Below are 16573 nucleotides of genomic sequence, written 5' to 3'. Positions count from 1 at the left end.
AGAGAACAGTTGAACAAATTGAAACTATCAAAATAACGTGATAGGGTATTACCTTTCAGAATTATGGACAACCTAAAACAAGCATATCTGATACGAATGGAAGACCGTACCTATTAGAAGAGAAGAGTGTAGATCAAAGTTATGAGCCTTACAGAAATCTTGGAGTCGAAAAACATGTTGCGGAATAGGGTTAAAGAATTGGAGTATTACCAAAGGTGAAAATCAAATGAATTAGGGTTCACGCATAAATACAACCAGCCGTCCGATTAATATATAACAGCCACCCACGAGATAGGTAAGAGGGACTAGCTCTTGATTCACTAGCTAGATGGAAAATTAACAAGGGAAATCTTATTGGACACCTAATAAGGAATATATATCATCCACAAGCCTCCAATTTGTCACAAATATTTTCAAACCAGTTCTTAATATCACTCTTGTATCAAGGAATGCCAATTAAGTGATTAAGTACGAACCTAGAATGATTTTAACAACAGATTCTTTACAATATGCATGCATGAGACTTGTTGATCCTTTCATAGCTGTAACGAGAGTGCCACTGTCACGCAGGTCCACGAAGAGAACACAATGGAGGTTTAACTTTAAACTGATCACATACAACTTATACAATGGATAAATTCGAACCCGTTATTTTGTCGAGTAGTACTTCTATGCATCGTAGCGCATTAGTTGTATATTGGCACAGAAGTCGGATGCATATATAGAAGTCGACTTCTAGTATCTACAATATTCAACGACTAAACGATTTCTATGTACAATCTAGCATCTACAAAATTCAAACACAGCCTCACAAATTTGAAGGGAGGTTAGGGAGCCCTAGCCTTCCGAATGCATACGAGTCTAGTTTAAGTTCTGTTTAACTCCCTCCAAATTTACATGAAAACTGCAATGTGTAACTTGGGCGTTTGATCAAACGATTTAAAGTTGCCTCTTAAGCTCAACGTACAGACCTTGGGAATTCTAGCACAGGATGTGCCATGGTTAAAAAGGCTGTACAAGCAATACGACACGCCGTTCGGTACACGGTAGAGACTCCTCCTTATCAACAACACCCACGTGGCATCAATCACAGGTACTTCAAGTTGGAATACGACACGCCGTTTCTTGTACGGTAAGGGCTTAAATTTCATTTTCCTAGATCCAATAAACTATCAAGTATCAAGGAGAACATAAACAGAAGAGACTCTGCGAGAGAGAGAGAGAGAGAGAGAGAGAGAGAGAGATGGCTTTAGGAGTACCGTCGACTCCATTGACGTTTGCGGCACACGCGCTCGGAGTCGCGGTTTTGGTGTTGGTTCTGGTTTGGTCCTTACACTTTCGAGGTGGTTTCGCATGGGAAGCTACAAACAAGAACCTCATCTTCAACGTAAGATCGACCTCCCTCTCTTTCTCTCTGCTGTGTTTCTCTCTTTCTGTTTTTCTGGGTTCTTCTTCTTCTTCGGCAACTGTTTTGTTACCGTGGAAAATGTCTTCGGCTTCTTTTAATACTCCAACTGCGATAGACTCTATAGCATATGTCTTCATCCTCAAGAATCCATCATATGGTATCTAATACCCTTTCATTCCTTTTTTCCTTTTTTTTTCTGGGTGTTCTGTAAATTAGTATTTTGGAATTATGGATGAATTTTTTTATTTTACCTACCTTCTTTGACCCTTCTTCGATTTCTTTTCATGAAGGAGGTGTATTTATATAACAAGGGCATTGTAGAACATGATTGATTGTATGTGTGGTTGACACAAGCAGGCTCGTGTTTAGCTCATGCCTTAGGGTTGAAACAGTTAAACTGATGATTCTGCGCGGACCCTAGCTGGCTCAGCTTCGTGTTTAAGGTTTTAGTAGTTCTTTTACACGTTGCTAAGCTACCTTTCGCACATTCAGCTATGACCTACCCTTCTAACGCAGATTACTTAACATTTTCTACCTGATTACAGTATTCTATTTGAACCTTTTCTTTCTTTAGGGGTTCCATTCTTAATTTGTTTTGTGCGTAGAATATTCTATTATTTCTCCTTGAAACATCTAGGGTTGGGAAGAACGTTCGCCATGAAATATGTCATCTAATTATATTATTTTCCTTTGAAAAGAAAATAAACACATTCTGAATGCTTTGGTAAATCAGTGCACCACGTGTTATAGTCCTCTACCAGATGAATGAAGTGATTAGGGTTTGGTGTTATCTAAAATTGTAGCTGTCAATATATTAATTGGCCATACGTGCCAGTGTCCTTTTCTTTGAGCTCATTTGTTTTGTTTGTGAAACTTACCTAACCGCTAGGATAATTCTTGGCCATATACGATACAAACTACAAGCAGAAATTTTCCTAAATGCTAGGCAAGATGATTTTCAGTAACTATGTATATGTGCGTGCGTGTGTGTTTCGTGATGTGTTTTATCATTCTGATATTTAATTACTCTTCCTTCAAATTACAGCTCCATCCCTTTCTCATGGTATTAGGATTAATTATCCTTGGAGGAGAAGGTACGTAGCTCAAACAAGTTTTGCGTCTTTACATAGTGGATTACATAGTTCCCTATCTAGCATATATAATTCATAATGAATCGATTTTAATTTGTTTTCGCAGCCATTATTAGTTATAAGTCACTTCCTTTAAGGAAAGAAGTGAAGAAATTAGTGCACCTGGTTCTTCATGCCATTGCATTAGCACTCGGCATAGTCGGCATTTGTGCTGCATTCAAGAACCACAATGAGTCTGGAATTGCCAATCTCTACAGTCTGCACTCCTGGATTGGCATCGGGGTTATTTCTCTCTATGGTATTCAGGTATCTATCTAATCCTCTATTCCACTTTAGATAAGCTAAGCTGTATACGTATGAATACTAAAATGTCCTATGCAGAAAATACTCTTTATAGTAATCTGAGTATATATACATTTCTCAGTTTCGTAAATCAACACGTACGTGCCTCAGTACGTGATGGACCACGTACAGGGGTAAGGGTTAGCTACCGGTCGATATTGAAAATGTGTACTCAAATTGCTAACAGATGAGAGCTTGACATCCCAACCCTCAAGTTTGTAGTTTTTGATCCCCGTCAATGATCAAATCTGTTTTAGGGTCATAATAGTGTTATACATTGACAGCAAACGTAGTTGCGCATTAAATTAAATCTGCAAATCATATCGACATTATTTTTCAATCTCAACAGTTATCAAAAGCGCACGCTCATGTATAGAAGTTAGATGGTAGATATAGAATCATTCTATCGACAATGAATAAGTAGATATCCATCCGCAAGAAAGTACACATAGGAAAATAGGGTTTTGATGATATACCATTAGTTCGATACCTAGCTAATTGTGTGAATTTGTGGCTGGGCAGTGGATATATGGGTTCTTGGTATTCTTCTACCCAAAAGGAAGTCCGGGACTAAGAAGTGACTCAATTCCATGGCATGTGATACTAGGGCTTCTCATATACGTTTTAGCCGTAGGCAATGCTACCTTGGGGTTCTTGGAGAAGCTCACATTCCTGGAGAGCTCAGGACTTGAAAAGTTTGGAAGTGAGGCATTTCTTGTCAACTTCACAGCTCTCGTCACGATCGTGTTTGGGGTGTTCGTTATATTCTCTGTCATTTCTCAAGCTCCTGTAGAAGACGACCACAGCTACTCAGAAATATGAACTACAGTGCTACATGATATCTACGTCTTCGCCATACTTAATTGGCTTGAAGCCCTGAACCAATAAAGCATGGAGATCAATCATCTTCGTTATGTCATTGATGTGTAGTACGTCCTACTTCTATACATAAGATTAGTCGATCAGCTTTTATTCGAAGTAGAGAATTTATGTTGCGTATATTAATAGTGCATTAACCATTTATGTAAGGATGGTAGATTAGATCGAATTCTGTAGAGATAAATCGATTCTATGCTCTAGTAGATTCTCGATATAGATCTCCATTGCAGAATTGAAGTCTTCAATTCAACTGTGAGTTCTTTCTTAGTGCACAATGGCCACTTGTTTAAATTTTTATTTGGTGATGGACAATGTTTAGGTATACCATCAAGTTTATCGATCAACTACTTCATGGTCTACCACCGGTCTTCATCACTCTACCTCATTTATCTTTCTGGGGAACCTTTTGCATGTTTGTATCAATCATCACATACCACATTATCTATCATATATATATATGCATGATGGTAAGTCATGGCTAGCTACTGAAGCAAACCCGGTTCTTAAAATTAGTTCGTAGAAACAGCCGGACCATCAAAAGGATTCTACATGATGACCAAAGTCGAATTGATCGAGATATGTAATCTCTACCTTATATGTAGACAAATTAAATTTCAGATTGATCATCTTAATACTAGATGGTTCAAATGTTCCTTCTTAAACCTAAATTTTCATTAATCTGATTCTTATACAGACGTTCCCGTTCAACGGCGTTTGTGGCTGACTGGGATGCCAAGGAAAGGACGTCACGTGAATCTCACTTGCGCCGTAATCGTTAACCACCAAACGTGGCACTGTCGTTATCGTTTTTCCTTGGATAATATGAACTAGTTTAACATCCAGACTGTTGAATTTATTTACGAAGACACCATTAACACTTCTTCCGGTCGATGTCTTCCGGATCAAATTGATGGCAAATTCGATAATATCTGGAAATGAAGGGCTTTTATATTCGATTTTATCATTAACATTTTCTCATGGAGTCGAGAGGAGCGTAACGTGGCACCTTTGAAAGGTGACAACGTGACCCACAGAGATTCCGTCACTAATACGAAGCCAGAGTAGAATCTTGATATGATGAGCTGTGCTGACCTCATATCTCTTGGCTGTAAAAGTAATTGCGTATTTCTATACATGGAAACTACTGGATTGTTCATTTCTTTATATGGAAGTTACTCGTATCGTGTCTCTAAATAGGTCTAAATCATTTACATTCCTTTTAAAATGAAAAAATTAAGCCTAATTGTTAAGGCAATTAGCCAAGATTAAGAGTATTTTTATTTTTCATGGAAAATAGATAGAAACATCATCAATTGATTAATAATGCACCTCAAATTAATATTGTTGAATCACTCGCTTAATATGTTTACTGTTTTGTTAATCCGAAGTTATTTGAACACTTAATAAACGATTCACGATTGTTCCAGCTTATACGGTAGACTACAAGGTGGCACCAATAAGGGGCAAGAGTTACTATCACATAATATTTTATTTTCATTATTGGATACATGTAATTCTTTTGAAAAATCATTACGTGTTTCACTAGGTCATATATTTCTTATTTCAGTACAAGCCCTTCTCGTTTTCTTGATACACATCAACTCCTTCTGCTTTTGGCCAACATACTCATCTATTACTTTAGAAACAACAATTTCTGATGTATGATAAGTATAATCTACTTGCTTTCTATATAGGAAAATTGATCACACTCCATATATTGTTTCTTGCTTAAAAAGTATGCCAACTCATAATAGGCCACTTGTAGCTTTCGTCCAGCTATTAATGGGGTTTTGTTTTCATAGAACCTGTTACATTCCTCCAACTATTGTTACCTGTACATAATCTCAATCGATCTCTCTCTGTTGCTTTTGCTTCTATATCCTTCTTACTCAACACTACAGTACATGTGAGCTCAACTCATTCCCTTTTCAAAGCTTCCTAGGTTGTTTCTTTCTCATCCTTCAATTCCGTCTAAAGCTAGCTTGAATTACAAACATGGCAGAGGTAGAGGAACCCAAGAAGCTAGAATCTGAAACACCCTCGGATCCTCCTCCAGCTCCGGCAACGGCTGCAACATCATCGGAAGAGAAGCCGGCAGTTGTCGAAGCTCCGAAAGAGGAGTACATGGAGAAATCAGAAGAGAAGGCGCCTGAGACTGCAGATGAGTCGAAGGCTCTTGCTATAGTTGAGAGTATAAATTCTTCTTTTGCTTAATTAATCCTCCTCTCACTTTGGTTTTGCTTTTATTTTTGTTAAAGATTTACTTGATTATCTGCTTGGTTATTGGTGAAGAAAGAAGTCTTGGATTTGAACAATTTTTTCTCCTTCCACAAGGATTCTGATTAATCTTCGTATTTTTGATAGTTGATGCATGCCTCGAGTTGATGGGATCCTAACATATTTGAATGCATGATATTGTAGTTTGTTTTTTTTCTGATTTTTAAGTTCAATTATTGGTAGATGACAAGAATGATTCTCCTTTGTACTTTTTTCTTACAATTTTGCTTTATGGTTACTTTTTTTTTTTATAACAATTTTGGTTCCTTATGTTTATGTTTGAACTTTTTTGTGGAGCATAATTTGAATTTGAAATCTTTGATGCAAAGTTCGAACTTTAAAAATCCCATTACATATTTTTCATTCTTTGTTAACCCTTAATATGACAAAGTATGATAGAAGCATTACTTTCTTGATGGTCCTATAGAACCTTGTGAACCAGCAGAAGAGAAAAGCAAGGAGGTTTTGGATCGAGGTGAGTTTTGATTGCTTGATTTCATTTCCAGGTTCTAATTATCCCTGCTTAATTGTTTTCGTGCATGCTAGCTAGTTGTATAATACGTAGGTTTAATTAACTTGTTAATCATGTCGTCGTCGTCTTCTCCTTTTTCATCAGAAGCTGTGCTTGCAAGAGTTGAAACAGAGAAGAAAATATCACTTATCAATGCATGGGAAGAAAGTGAAAAATCAAAAGTAGAGAACAAGTAAGATTCTTCAGAGTTAATGGCTAATTACATGTTGAACACATTCTTTGTCATCATTCTTCTTTGGCATAGTTTATATTGAAATGAAAAACTATGGTATTGTTGCCATGTTTGTGAATAGAGCTCATAAGAAGTTATCTGTTGTTGGGTCATGGGAGAACACCAAGAAGGCAAACGTGGAGGCTGAGCTAAAAAAGATTGAGGTAAAAATATTTGCTTCATCTGACGGTTCTGACCTGTAATCTTATTGTGGCAATTATTTCCTGTCCGAGCATTTTAGCTCAAACATCTTTTTTACAATGAGCAGGAAAAATTGGAGAAGAAGAAGGCAGAGTATGTGGAGCAGATGAAGAACAAGATTGCTTTGATCCACAAGGCTGCAGATGAAAAGAGGGCGGTGATTGAAGCTAAGCGTGCCGAAGATCTTCTCAAGGCAGAGGAAACTGCTACTAAATGCCGTGCCACCGGAAAAGCTCCTAAGAAGCTCCTTGGAATTTTTTGAAGCTAAATTGAACTAAATTCAGGTGCACAAATTGTTTGACAACAAGAACAAGAACATTGAATTAGTTATTTGTATATTTCTTTCGATTAAGTTACATTTGTTTGTTCACTTGTAGATGTGTTCATCATTTCTTATGTAAGGCTGGGATTTCGTCAGTGTCAGGTTTTATTTTGTGAGCACTATGATAAGTACCTGTGTTTGTATTAAGTTCTTAATTCTACATAAATGAATTCATAATTGTTAGCCATTGATGAGGTACTTTAGTGAACTGTTGGGTTAATGTTTTGTTTTGTGTGGTGTTTTTAGGTTTTTTTTTTGGTTAGCTTAGTTTGTTCTGTTTAGTTGGTATAAAGGATGTGAAGTCTTGAATCTATGGAGTGTGTGTTGAGTGTTGCTTCTATTGCGGTGGTAGATAGTTTTTATTCCTGAACAATAGAATCACATTTGAGGTGTTTAATATGTTTAATAAGTATATGCAGAGTAAACATTTGTTTTGTAGGTAATGCAGAGTAGACATCTGTTTTGTAGGTAATGAGTTTTGTATATATTTTGTAAGTATACAACTTTTCATTCTCTCACGTACAAATATAGAATAAATCAAACATAGAAAAATAGACAAGTCCAAGAAATAAAACTATGTGTTGAAGGAAAAACACAATTAGTGTGCATTCGTTATAATAAATGACGGAACAAGTTAATGACGTTTACGGTCAACGGGCGTAACAGGTCAATCAGCAATTATGTACTATTAATTATCATTGTAATTACCATTTACTTCTATTGTAATCTTGGCTCCTATATAAAGTGGATTATCAATGAGATGAGTATATCAATTTTATTTTTCCTAGAACACGTTATCAGCACTTTGTCTACAACTGAGTTTTCCATTTTCCCATAAAAATTTAAAAAAAATAGAACCCTAATTTGTTTTCCAGCCACCGCTAGCTAATGATCAATCGGTGGTTGTGCTCGACCTAGTCGACGCGCCACTCGATGATCCAAGTTGACATAGATTGGCGATCCAAATCAACAGGATCAACGACCCATATTGTAGGCACCCAGAAATTTGCTCTGAGCACTTTTCTTCTCCTCGGAACAGTAAAGGTCGACGTCGGCAGCCTCCGTGCACAACAATCTCTAATGCTCCTCCGTGTCCCCAATCCAGGTATTGAAACCCGGTGCCTCGTCGCTGTCTCCTCAAGCCCAAATCGTCGACCCTCGACGAAGCACTTGCTCAATTCCAAATAGTTGACATGGTGGCAGAATGGAACCGAAGTTCGTTGACACTGTCCCCAATCCGAGCTTCTCATATCGCCACCGACCGCCTTTTGCCCAGATCGACGCTTTAAAACGGTCGTGTTCCAGCCCAGATCGGCAGCTGTAGTTTTGCTTGACCGTTGTCAGACCTGATACAATGCAACCTCGACCCGGTAACCCCCGACCGGATCTGCTCGACCCGACCTTGAAAAAAAATTACCCATGGTAAATCAGAATTTATCCCTGTCAGTCAAAATTTAAAGATAACTCTTGAATTTACCAAACGGTTAATCCTTGTTTACTATTTATAAATTAATTTTTTACACTAATAAGATTTACTATTTATGGTAAATTAAATTAAATATATATAGATTTAAAAGTGGCTAATTATATATATGTCGTCATTTTTGTATGTGATTTATCAATAAACACGTGAAAAGAACATGAAATCATGAGATCAATAATCGTTTAATATGCAGTTTATTAAATAAACTTGCAAGTAAGATCTAAACTAAAGTTGCTGCTTTTATTAAATTTGATTCATATAAATGAAATTATATATGTTATGTGAGCAAAATACTGTATGAATATTGTGCATGTTATATGCTATGTTTATTATCAAAATTTGATTGCTTAGCATGTATTTATATCAGAATGCTATGATTTACATTTTTTAAGCATTATATTTGTACATGGTCTATGACATGTATTGTGAGTACGATAATTGCCTAAGTTTTGCAAATTAATTGACCATGTTAAATTATGCTCTACTTGTTACACATGCTAAATCTATATAATTTTTATAATTATTTTATTTAGCATGTTATATGAAATTAACATAGCCATGATGATGAAATTTTATGAGCATCGTATGAAAATGGACAACCTTATTCATGTGATAAATTAATTTCACGAAGCATCGAAAAATATGACCATTGCAATTTCTTGTCTTCAATCCCAATTTTTATTTTTTGGAAATTAATTAATTGTGTATCTTTATTGTGATGATGTAACTTCACAAACCTCCAAAGTGACCATAATGTATCTTGATATTTTTAATTTGTGTATGTCTATTTAGAGTTTTCATTAGACTGCTACATTAATAGGTCTCGTACTCTATCTACAATTGGTTAAACCAACACATACATGTATTCTCATTATGTTCAAACATTTAATCCAACGAAAATTATGTGGATTAATTCAACCAACTTGCGGACACCTTAAATACTTTATGATGTTGGTTGGTTGATGTGTCGACACGTTAGTCACGTGTCATCACACAATTCACTACTAAAACTAATGCTGCATATGCTAGTGACAAACTCACTTTGGTCTTAAGAAAAAACGACTACAATAATAGTCTTAATAGTAGTAGCGCACTCATATTTATGTTTAGGGTAATATAATTTTTGCATACACAACCTCTTACTCACTACTGCCCGGCCATCACATAATCATTGTAAAAGGAATTACAATCCATGACATCGATTGAACGAAATACTTGATCTCGCCAGGATTGACACGGATCTACAATATTTAAGCTCAACTACATTAATCTACGTGTCAAATTGTGACACCACATCGCATAATGGTGAAGCCAATTAATGTGAATAAGTGTTCTTATTGGAGACGAGCATCCAAATAGTCCGCCATATTGCAATCTTGACAAGCGATCTCTTTTCCGCTAGATTTGAAGAATATTACTTTGATGAGACAATCTTCTCATCGTTAGGGGGAGGAGATAAGAACAAAGAATGTTAAAGTGGAATGACATGAATTGTCGTGATTTGTTCCTACTATGTCTCATCTTGATCCCCACTATTGCACAAAGTGATGAGATCACATATATTAGCTATAAATATGATTGTAAGGTTTGATGTCCTAAGAAAAAGACATGATGCCACCCAAAAGGAATTTGACATTGCGTCGCCATAAAGTGACATAAATGGTGTCATAGGTCGTGACTCTCTAAGGAAAATGGGGAGACCACCTTAGGTTCGATATATACTCGATTGAAGGAAGAAAGCGAGTTTTGGCCCAATCAGATCCATTGATCCATAATCTCAAATCCGCCTCATGAGAATTTCTTGGATTATCGTTGGAGAACACTTCAGATGTTAGAATAAATCCTTGAAAGTATAGAGATCTCTACTAATATAAACCACATGGGGACGTATGATATTGAGTTTTGATATCGAACCATGCTTCGTTGAGAAACACCAACGTAGTAATTTTGGCCTAATGGAAAGAAGCGGTCCAGCATGAACCAATGTTCACTAACAAAGAGATATGTATTTGGGCAGGTGAAGCCGACACCACAAGTGTAAACCCTATCATATGTTTTTGTTAGGATGTGTAATGAGAAATAAGAGTTTATACTCACCTTATGGCGTAAGGTCTCTCACAAACGCACTAGAATTGACTATGAGGAGATATTCATTTGTAATGTACCACAAAGAGATATTGATGTCATTGCACTCCACTACCTTATTAGTTTAGTAGTTTCTGAAAAATTGACAAATGCAACATATGAATGGTGAAATAAGATATCTCTATGGGAATCGAAATTAAGAGATATACATGAAGTCCTAGAACCGACTTCATCCACCCAAGAAGTGACTCTAACTCACGAAGCACTACAAAAGGAATTAAAACGTTCACAGAGTAAAAACTTGATTTGGAATAGGGATCAGATGAATTATGCCATTGCGAATTCAGTGGATTTACATACTCTTAATGAACTAAAGAGATGTCGATATGTTTTGTAAATTTGAAGTCGATGATGAAAAAGATCTTTGGAAAGACACAATCTCGATATAGATCTTGAGGACTGTAATGTTGATGATTAATCCTCAATCGTCTTAGACACTCTAAAGGTTAAAGGTGAGGTATCTATAACTCCCATGATTAGTCGAAATATTTAAAAATAGATCCGTTTCGTCTAAATTAGTCGAAGTCTTTAAAAATAGATATATTTCGTCTAAATGGAAGATGACGGATAAGTGTTGGGAAATGAAATTCCATATACAAATGCAAAGACACATTACTGCACTTAACACAATATGCAAGACTCGACCTCTCATTCGTTGTATAGCTTTGCGTCCACGCAATATCAATACCTAAAGGTTTAGGTTTATAGTCTCTATAAAGAAAAAAGAAAATGACATGATGAGTGAATATTATCTACGTTGTTGCATATTTGACGTAAAGAAATACGTACCAAATGAAACATATAATTAAATATGCAAAAGTTATCGAAGCTCTCATTATTAATGTAAAGATCAAGGGGAGTTGCAGACAACAGGGGGAATCTAGCACATATATATTATTCTCAAATGTAATAGGTGTGTTGTGCTTTTTTCCTCTTCGACCAAGGTTTTATTTTCTCCCACTGGATTTTTGTTACTTGATAAGGTTTTTAATGAGGCAACACTCTATGCACCATTTTATCTTTAACTCGGCACAATGGGGAGTGTTGAAGAAAAAACACAATTAGTGTTAGTGTGCATTCATTAAAGTAAATGACAGAATGAGTTAATGACGTTTTACGATCAACGGCGTAACGGGTCAATCATCAATTATGTATTCTTAATTATCATTGTAATTACTATATAGGTCTATTGTAATCCTAACCCCTAAATAAAGGGGATTATCATTGAGATGAGTAGAAAAATTCTATTTTTCCTAGAACACTATGTTTATTTTTTGTTTCCTGAGCTTGGAGGTAGAGAGAGTTTTTGATGCATTCAATCAATGAGATTAACGCAAAAATAAAAATTACATTAATCTAATTTTTCGTTTGACTTTTCATGTAATTTTTTTGACTTAATTTATTTCCTTAATTTACATGTACATTAATGTTTATAATTTTACATGCTTATTGCATTTTAAAAATTCTGACGACTATATTTATGGAGTAAAATTCATTTTTCAATTAGAAGGGTAAAACTGTGAATTGAACTAAAAAAATAAAAAATGTTAATTATTCAATAAAATCCTATAAGGAAGGTTGAAAAAGGTTTTTGGGTATATATTAAAAAAAAATTGGGTGTGGGCTAATCTTAAATGAGGGCTTGAAAAATGGGTTTAACACTAATTTTCTTTAAAGATTTAGGAGATCAAGGATCGGATGATTTTGGTTCATTGACCCTATAGAGCTTTTCCTCACACAGTTACACCACTCATACTGAGACAGTGAGACCTGCTAAACCGGTGCTTGGTTTGTAAAAGAAGAGTGATTTGGTGGCCAAGCTATAGACAATTTCATTATATAGACCAGCTAACTAAGAAAGAAGCTATTGGAAAAAAAAATTCAAGGAGTTGAAACAAATAGTGTGAATGATACTATGTATAAATGTATAATGTCTATGCACAGAAAATTCTTATTTGAAAATAAGCACCATTCAATCACTCTAATTTTAGTAGGGAGCTTTTATTCATAATCCCAAAATAACACTTAATTAGACCTCCCTATTTTTCAAGTTTGTTTTGAATTTTTCAATGCATGTGAAATTCTAAAAAGGCATATAAGAGTGAAAAAAAACAAGAGAATTTGTAACCTATCTATTTTAAACTAGCGAATATAAATGATTTTTTTTCTTTTTTCGTCAATCCTTTAATTATGTATTTTATTTCAAGAAAACTCCAATTCGGAATAATAAATTGAATAAGATGATTTAATTACTTTCATTTTTTATTGTTAAAAATACAATAAAATAATATTATTAATCTTCATATATTAATTGAAAAACTACATAGAATTTTTGATAAACTTTGGTTAGCATCTGAGAGAAAAAACTGTTCAATAGATGTTATAATTTTTCATGTTGATTAGACTATTTGGTGAGTTCCAAATCAATCAATGAAAAAAAAAAGAACAATATTATTAATTATGAATTTAGGAGTGAAAGAGAAATTTAATTTGAGAATATGGATTATGTAATTATTAAGAATTTTTTGAGTTATTTATAATAATTGAATAAAAGTAGAATTACAAAGATATTAATGGATAGTATATTGATTTGATATTCAATAATGATATATTAATTATGAGCAATTTCAGAAAAGTAGAGAGGTCGAAATAACATTTGAAGTATTTGTAAAAGTAAAATGGATGTCTACTAAGTGAGAAGATCCAAATACCATTTTTTAAGGTATGAATAGAAACTCCAATCTTAGTATCTTACTATTATATAAGGAAACATAATTAGAGGTTACGTTTTCACCCCATTATATATACATCACATCATTATGGAAGGAAAAGTCACTGCATATATCACCCCCAGATATAAAATCAACAAACTCAGTTCCTAGAAGATCCTGAGGATCATATCTATATTGTGAGTTCATTATGTCATGCGTAGACGGACCAGGATGGAAGACACTACTGCCAAAGGTTGCTTCATTATTGAATGAATAACTGTGTCCAAGACCATGATCTGCTCGAGGATTATAGTTATGTTGATCAATGCCAATATTGTTTCCTATGCTGTTCCCTTGAACATGATCTAGTGAAAGCCACTCAGCAAACAAAATCTTTTGCAAGGGGCTTGGTCTTTGACTTTTTTGATCAATCTGTGGAATTAAAGTTGGTGATTCATTGTAACTTGGAATTTGGGTGCTTGAGAGTTTTTCGGAAAATGGTGAAGGCTGATCTAAGTAGTTATGATCAGAGCTTGAAGTACTTGTGTACTGAGATTTGCTTTGAGCAAGTTCCATTTGATCTTGATGTTCACCAGCTTTGGCTACTTTCTTCTTCAAATAGGAATGCCATAAGTTTTTTATCTCATTGTCTGTCCTTCCAGGCAAATGTTGTGCGATCTGAGACCACCTAACCATCATTGACCCAGAAAATTAATAATCCAACAGTCACTCCTATCTATTTTACAATGTAAAAAGTAATAATTAGATGCTTACTTGTTGCCTAGCATATGATGAAGGGTGAGGATTTTCTCCTCCTCTTGTTTACTGAATCTCCCTCTCTTTAACCCTGGCCTTAAGTAATTGATCCACCTTAATCTGCAGCTCTTTCCATTCCTTTGCAAACCTGTAGTGAAGTTTGTATATCATCTTGTGTATATACACGTACGCGCGTGCGCACACTTTAATTTACTAGGTATAAAAAGTTAAAATGGAGGAGGAATTGAGATGTAGAACCAATTATAAAGAAAAGCCACCATCAGTCCCTTATACTTGGATATCTACCTCAGGGTTTACCACAACTACTCTATTGTTGTTGACTCAAAAAACCTTCTTACTAATTCCAAAAGACTAATGGATGAATAAAAAAGTTTGTTGATTTCTAATATGAACCATAGCAATCAGTAACAAGATAGGAGATTGATCCCATTACTACGACACAATCATTGAAATACTATGCACATTTTAGCAGGCAGTAAAAGAAGAACTCACCGGCGTTTATGGGAACAGAACTCCAGCAGCCATGACCATGTTTGAGAATGTAGTTTCTCAGCTGTTGGTCTTCTTCAGGTGACCATAATCCCTTTCTGTCCTTTGGCTTTGGCTTAGGAATATCTGATGACTTGCATTCCATTCTGATTTTCGACTGGCACAAGCTTTGGCCTTATCTGAATTGTACGTGGGAGAAACAGAAATAGGTTTTTCAGAACGTACTGAGCTTCTTTATGAACGAGGAGCAATGAACAGATGACCTCAAAAGCTCTGCTACTTATATAAGCAATGATTAGTTGAAAAATGCTCCATAAAAGAATTAACAAAGCATGAACCTTGAGAAAATTAGAGAAAACTCCAAAATAGGAGATCCCTTTTAAGATAAACACACACTTTTAATTTACACCCAATTCATATTTTAAACCATCCATATAGACTACATGTTTGTAATTAATATTTTACCAAGTTTAATTTGACCTTTTGACACATAGAAAGTTAAAACTTAGCATGAATTTGAAATTTTTAACTAAACTTAAATCTTATTAACTCTATTTCATCTATTAATTTATCTTAACTTGGTGACTTGAGCATCTGTGTGTGTATATATTTCATTTGTAACAAAAGTTTGTAGTTCTTGATCTCTTTAGTAGGTATATTCTTTCCAATATTGTTGCACAAGAAAAATTAAGAAAATTTGATATGAAGATGGAGAGATATACTTTGAAGAAATGATGAGGGCAACTATGCATATGGTACTTCTCGCCAGGGTTGTCAATTCCGACACGACGCGATAACACGACTCGAAACTCGCACGAAATAAAACGAGTTGAACTGTACGATTAAAAAACGAGTCAGCGGCAGGTCAACCCGCCATGACCAATTTAATAAATGGGTCAACGAGGGGTTAACCCACTAACATGAAATGAACCCAAATGACACGCTTAATAAAAGAGTCGAATTCAATTCTATATAAAATATGTGTATGTAAGCTATTTAAAATTGTAAATTATATGTATATAAGGGTTTAGTAAGTCTTTTTTCATTTTGAACTAGAATTTTGGGTAATACATTGAATTTTTTTATTTGCTTCAATTGATTATCTTATCTAAAACGATATGATATATTTATTAAATGGGTTAAACGGGTTGGAAACGGGTAACCCGTTTAATAAATAGGTTGAATTTGAGTTTAAATTTTTGATACGATTATTAAATGGGTTGAGTTTGGGTTTACATTTTATGACATGCCAGACACATTGACCCGACACGGACCCAACCTAACACGACCCATTAACAGCCATACTTCTTGCCATTTCTCTAAGTGATAGTTGAGGAAAGATTTTGAATGATACAAAACATGTCCTTGATACTATGAGCATGTTCACACTTTGTGTTTCTTATCATAAGGTACATATCTTGTTCTTAAATTTCTTTGTCTAATATTTAGGTATATATACTGTCATCTTTTAAACAAATAGTATAGAGCACTAATAAATCACACAAATATGTGATGTATCTAAACCAATATACCTTTTGACAAGTTATTGAGAAAAACCCAAAGGAATAGATTTACCTTTTGAATAGATAACTTACCTATATAGTAGAAATATGTAACTTACCTATAGTAAAATATAGATAACTTACCAATTTTATATAGTAAAACATAACATACCTGTATAGATAACAAAAGTCTTTTACGAACT

General features: G+C 34.8%; 3 protein-coding genes across 3 annotated transcripts; 2 read left to right on the top strand and 1 right to left on the bottom strand.

Annotated features, from left to right (window-relative positions):
• Positions 1-1216: 1216 nt before the first annotated feature.
• LOC126802802 (transmembrane ascorbate ferrireductase 1) lies at positions 1217-3968 on the top strand. The gene is made up of 4 exons (XM_050530511.1): positions 1217-1387; positions 2454-2502; positions 2606-2805; positions 3364-3968. Exons 1-4 carry the CDS (start codon positions 1244-1246, stop codon positions 3661-3663), a joined length of 693 nt encoding a protein of 230 aa, XP_050386468.1. The 5' UTR covers positions 1217-1243; the 3' UTR covers positions 3664-3968.
• A 1483-nt stretch (positions 3969-5451) lies between these two features.
• LOC126802524 (remorin-like) lies at positions 5452-7339 on the top strand. Its single transcript, XM_050530160.1, has 5 exons — positions 5452-5911; positions 6425-6472; positions 6614-6701; positions 6823-6904; positions 7009-7339. The coding sequence occupies exons 1-5, from the start codon at positions 5716-5718 to the stop codon at positions 7201-7203; spliced, it is 609 nt and encodes a 202-aa protein (XP_050386117.1). The 5' UTR covers positions 5452-5715; the 3' UTR covers positions 7204-7339.
• A 6350-nt stretch (positions 7340-13689) lies between these two features.
• On the bottom strand, positions 13690-15041 carry LOC126802884 (transcription factor LAF1-like). Its single transcript, XM_050530592.1, has 3 exons — positions 14872-15041; positions 14377-14506; positions 13690-14290 (listed from the first exon to the last, which is right to left on the bottom strand). The coding sequence occupies exons 1-3, from the start codon at positions 15011-15013 to the stop codon at positions 13690-13692; spliced, it is 873 nt and encodes a 290-aa protein (XP_050386549.1). The 5' UTR covers positions 15014-15041.
• Positions 15042-16573: the final 1532 nt, after the last annotated feature.

Source organism: Argentina anserina, chromosome 7 (genome assembly GCF_933775445.1).
Source record: "Argentina anserina chromosome 7, drPotAnse1.1, whole genome shotgun sequence".
Lineage (NCBI taxonomy): Eukaryota > Viridiplantae > Streptophyta > Magnoliopsida > Rosales > Rosaceae > Argentina > Argentina anserina.
This window is presented reverse-complemented; position numbering and strand designations above follow the sequence as displayed.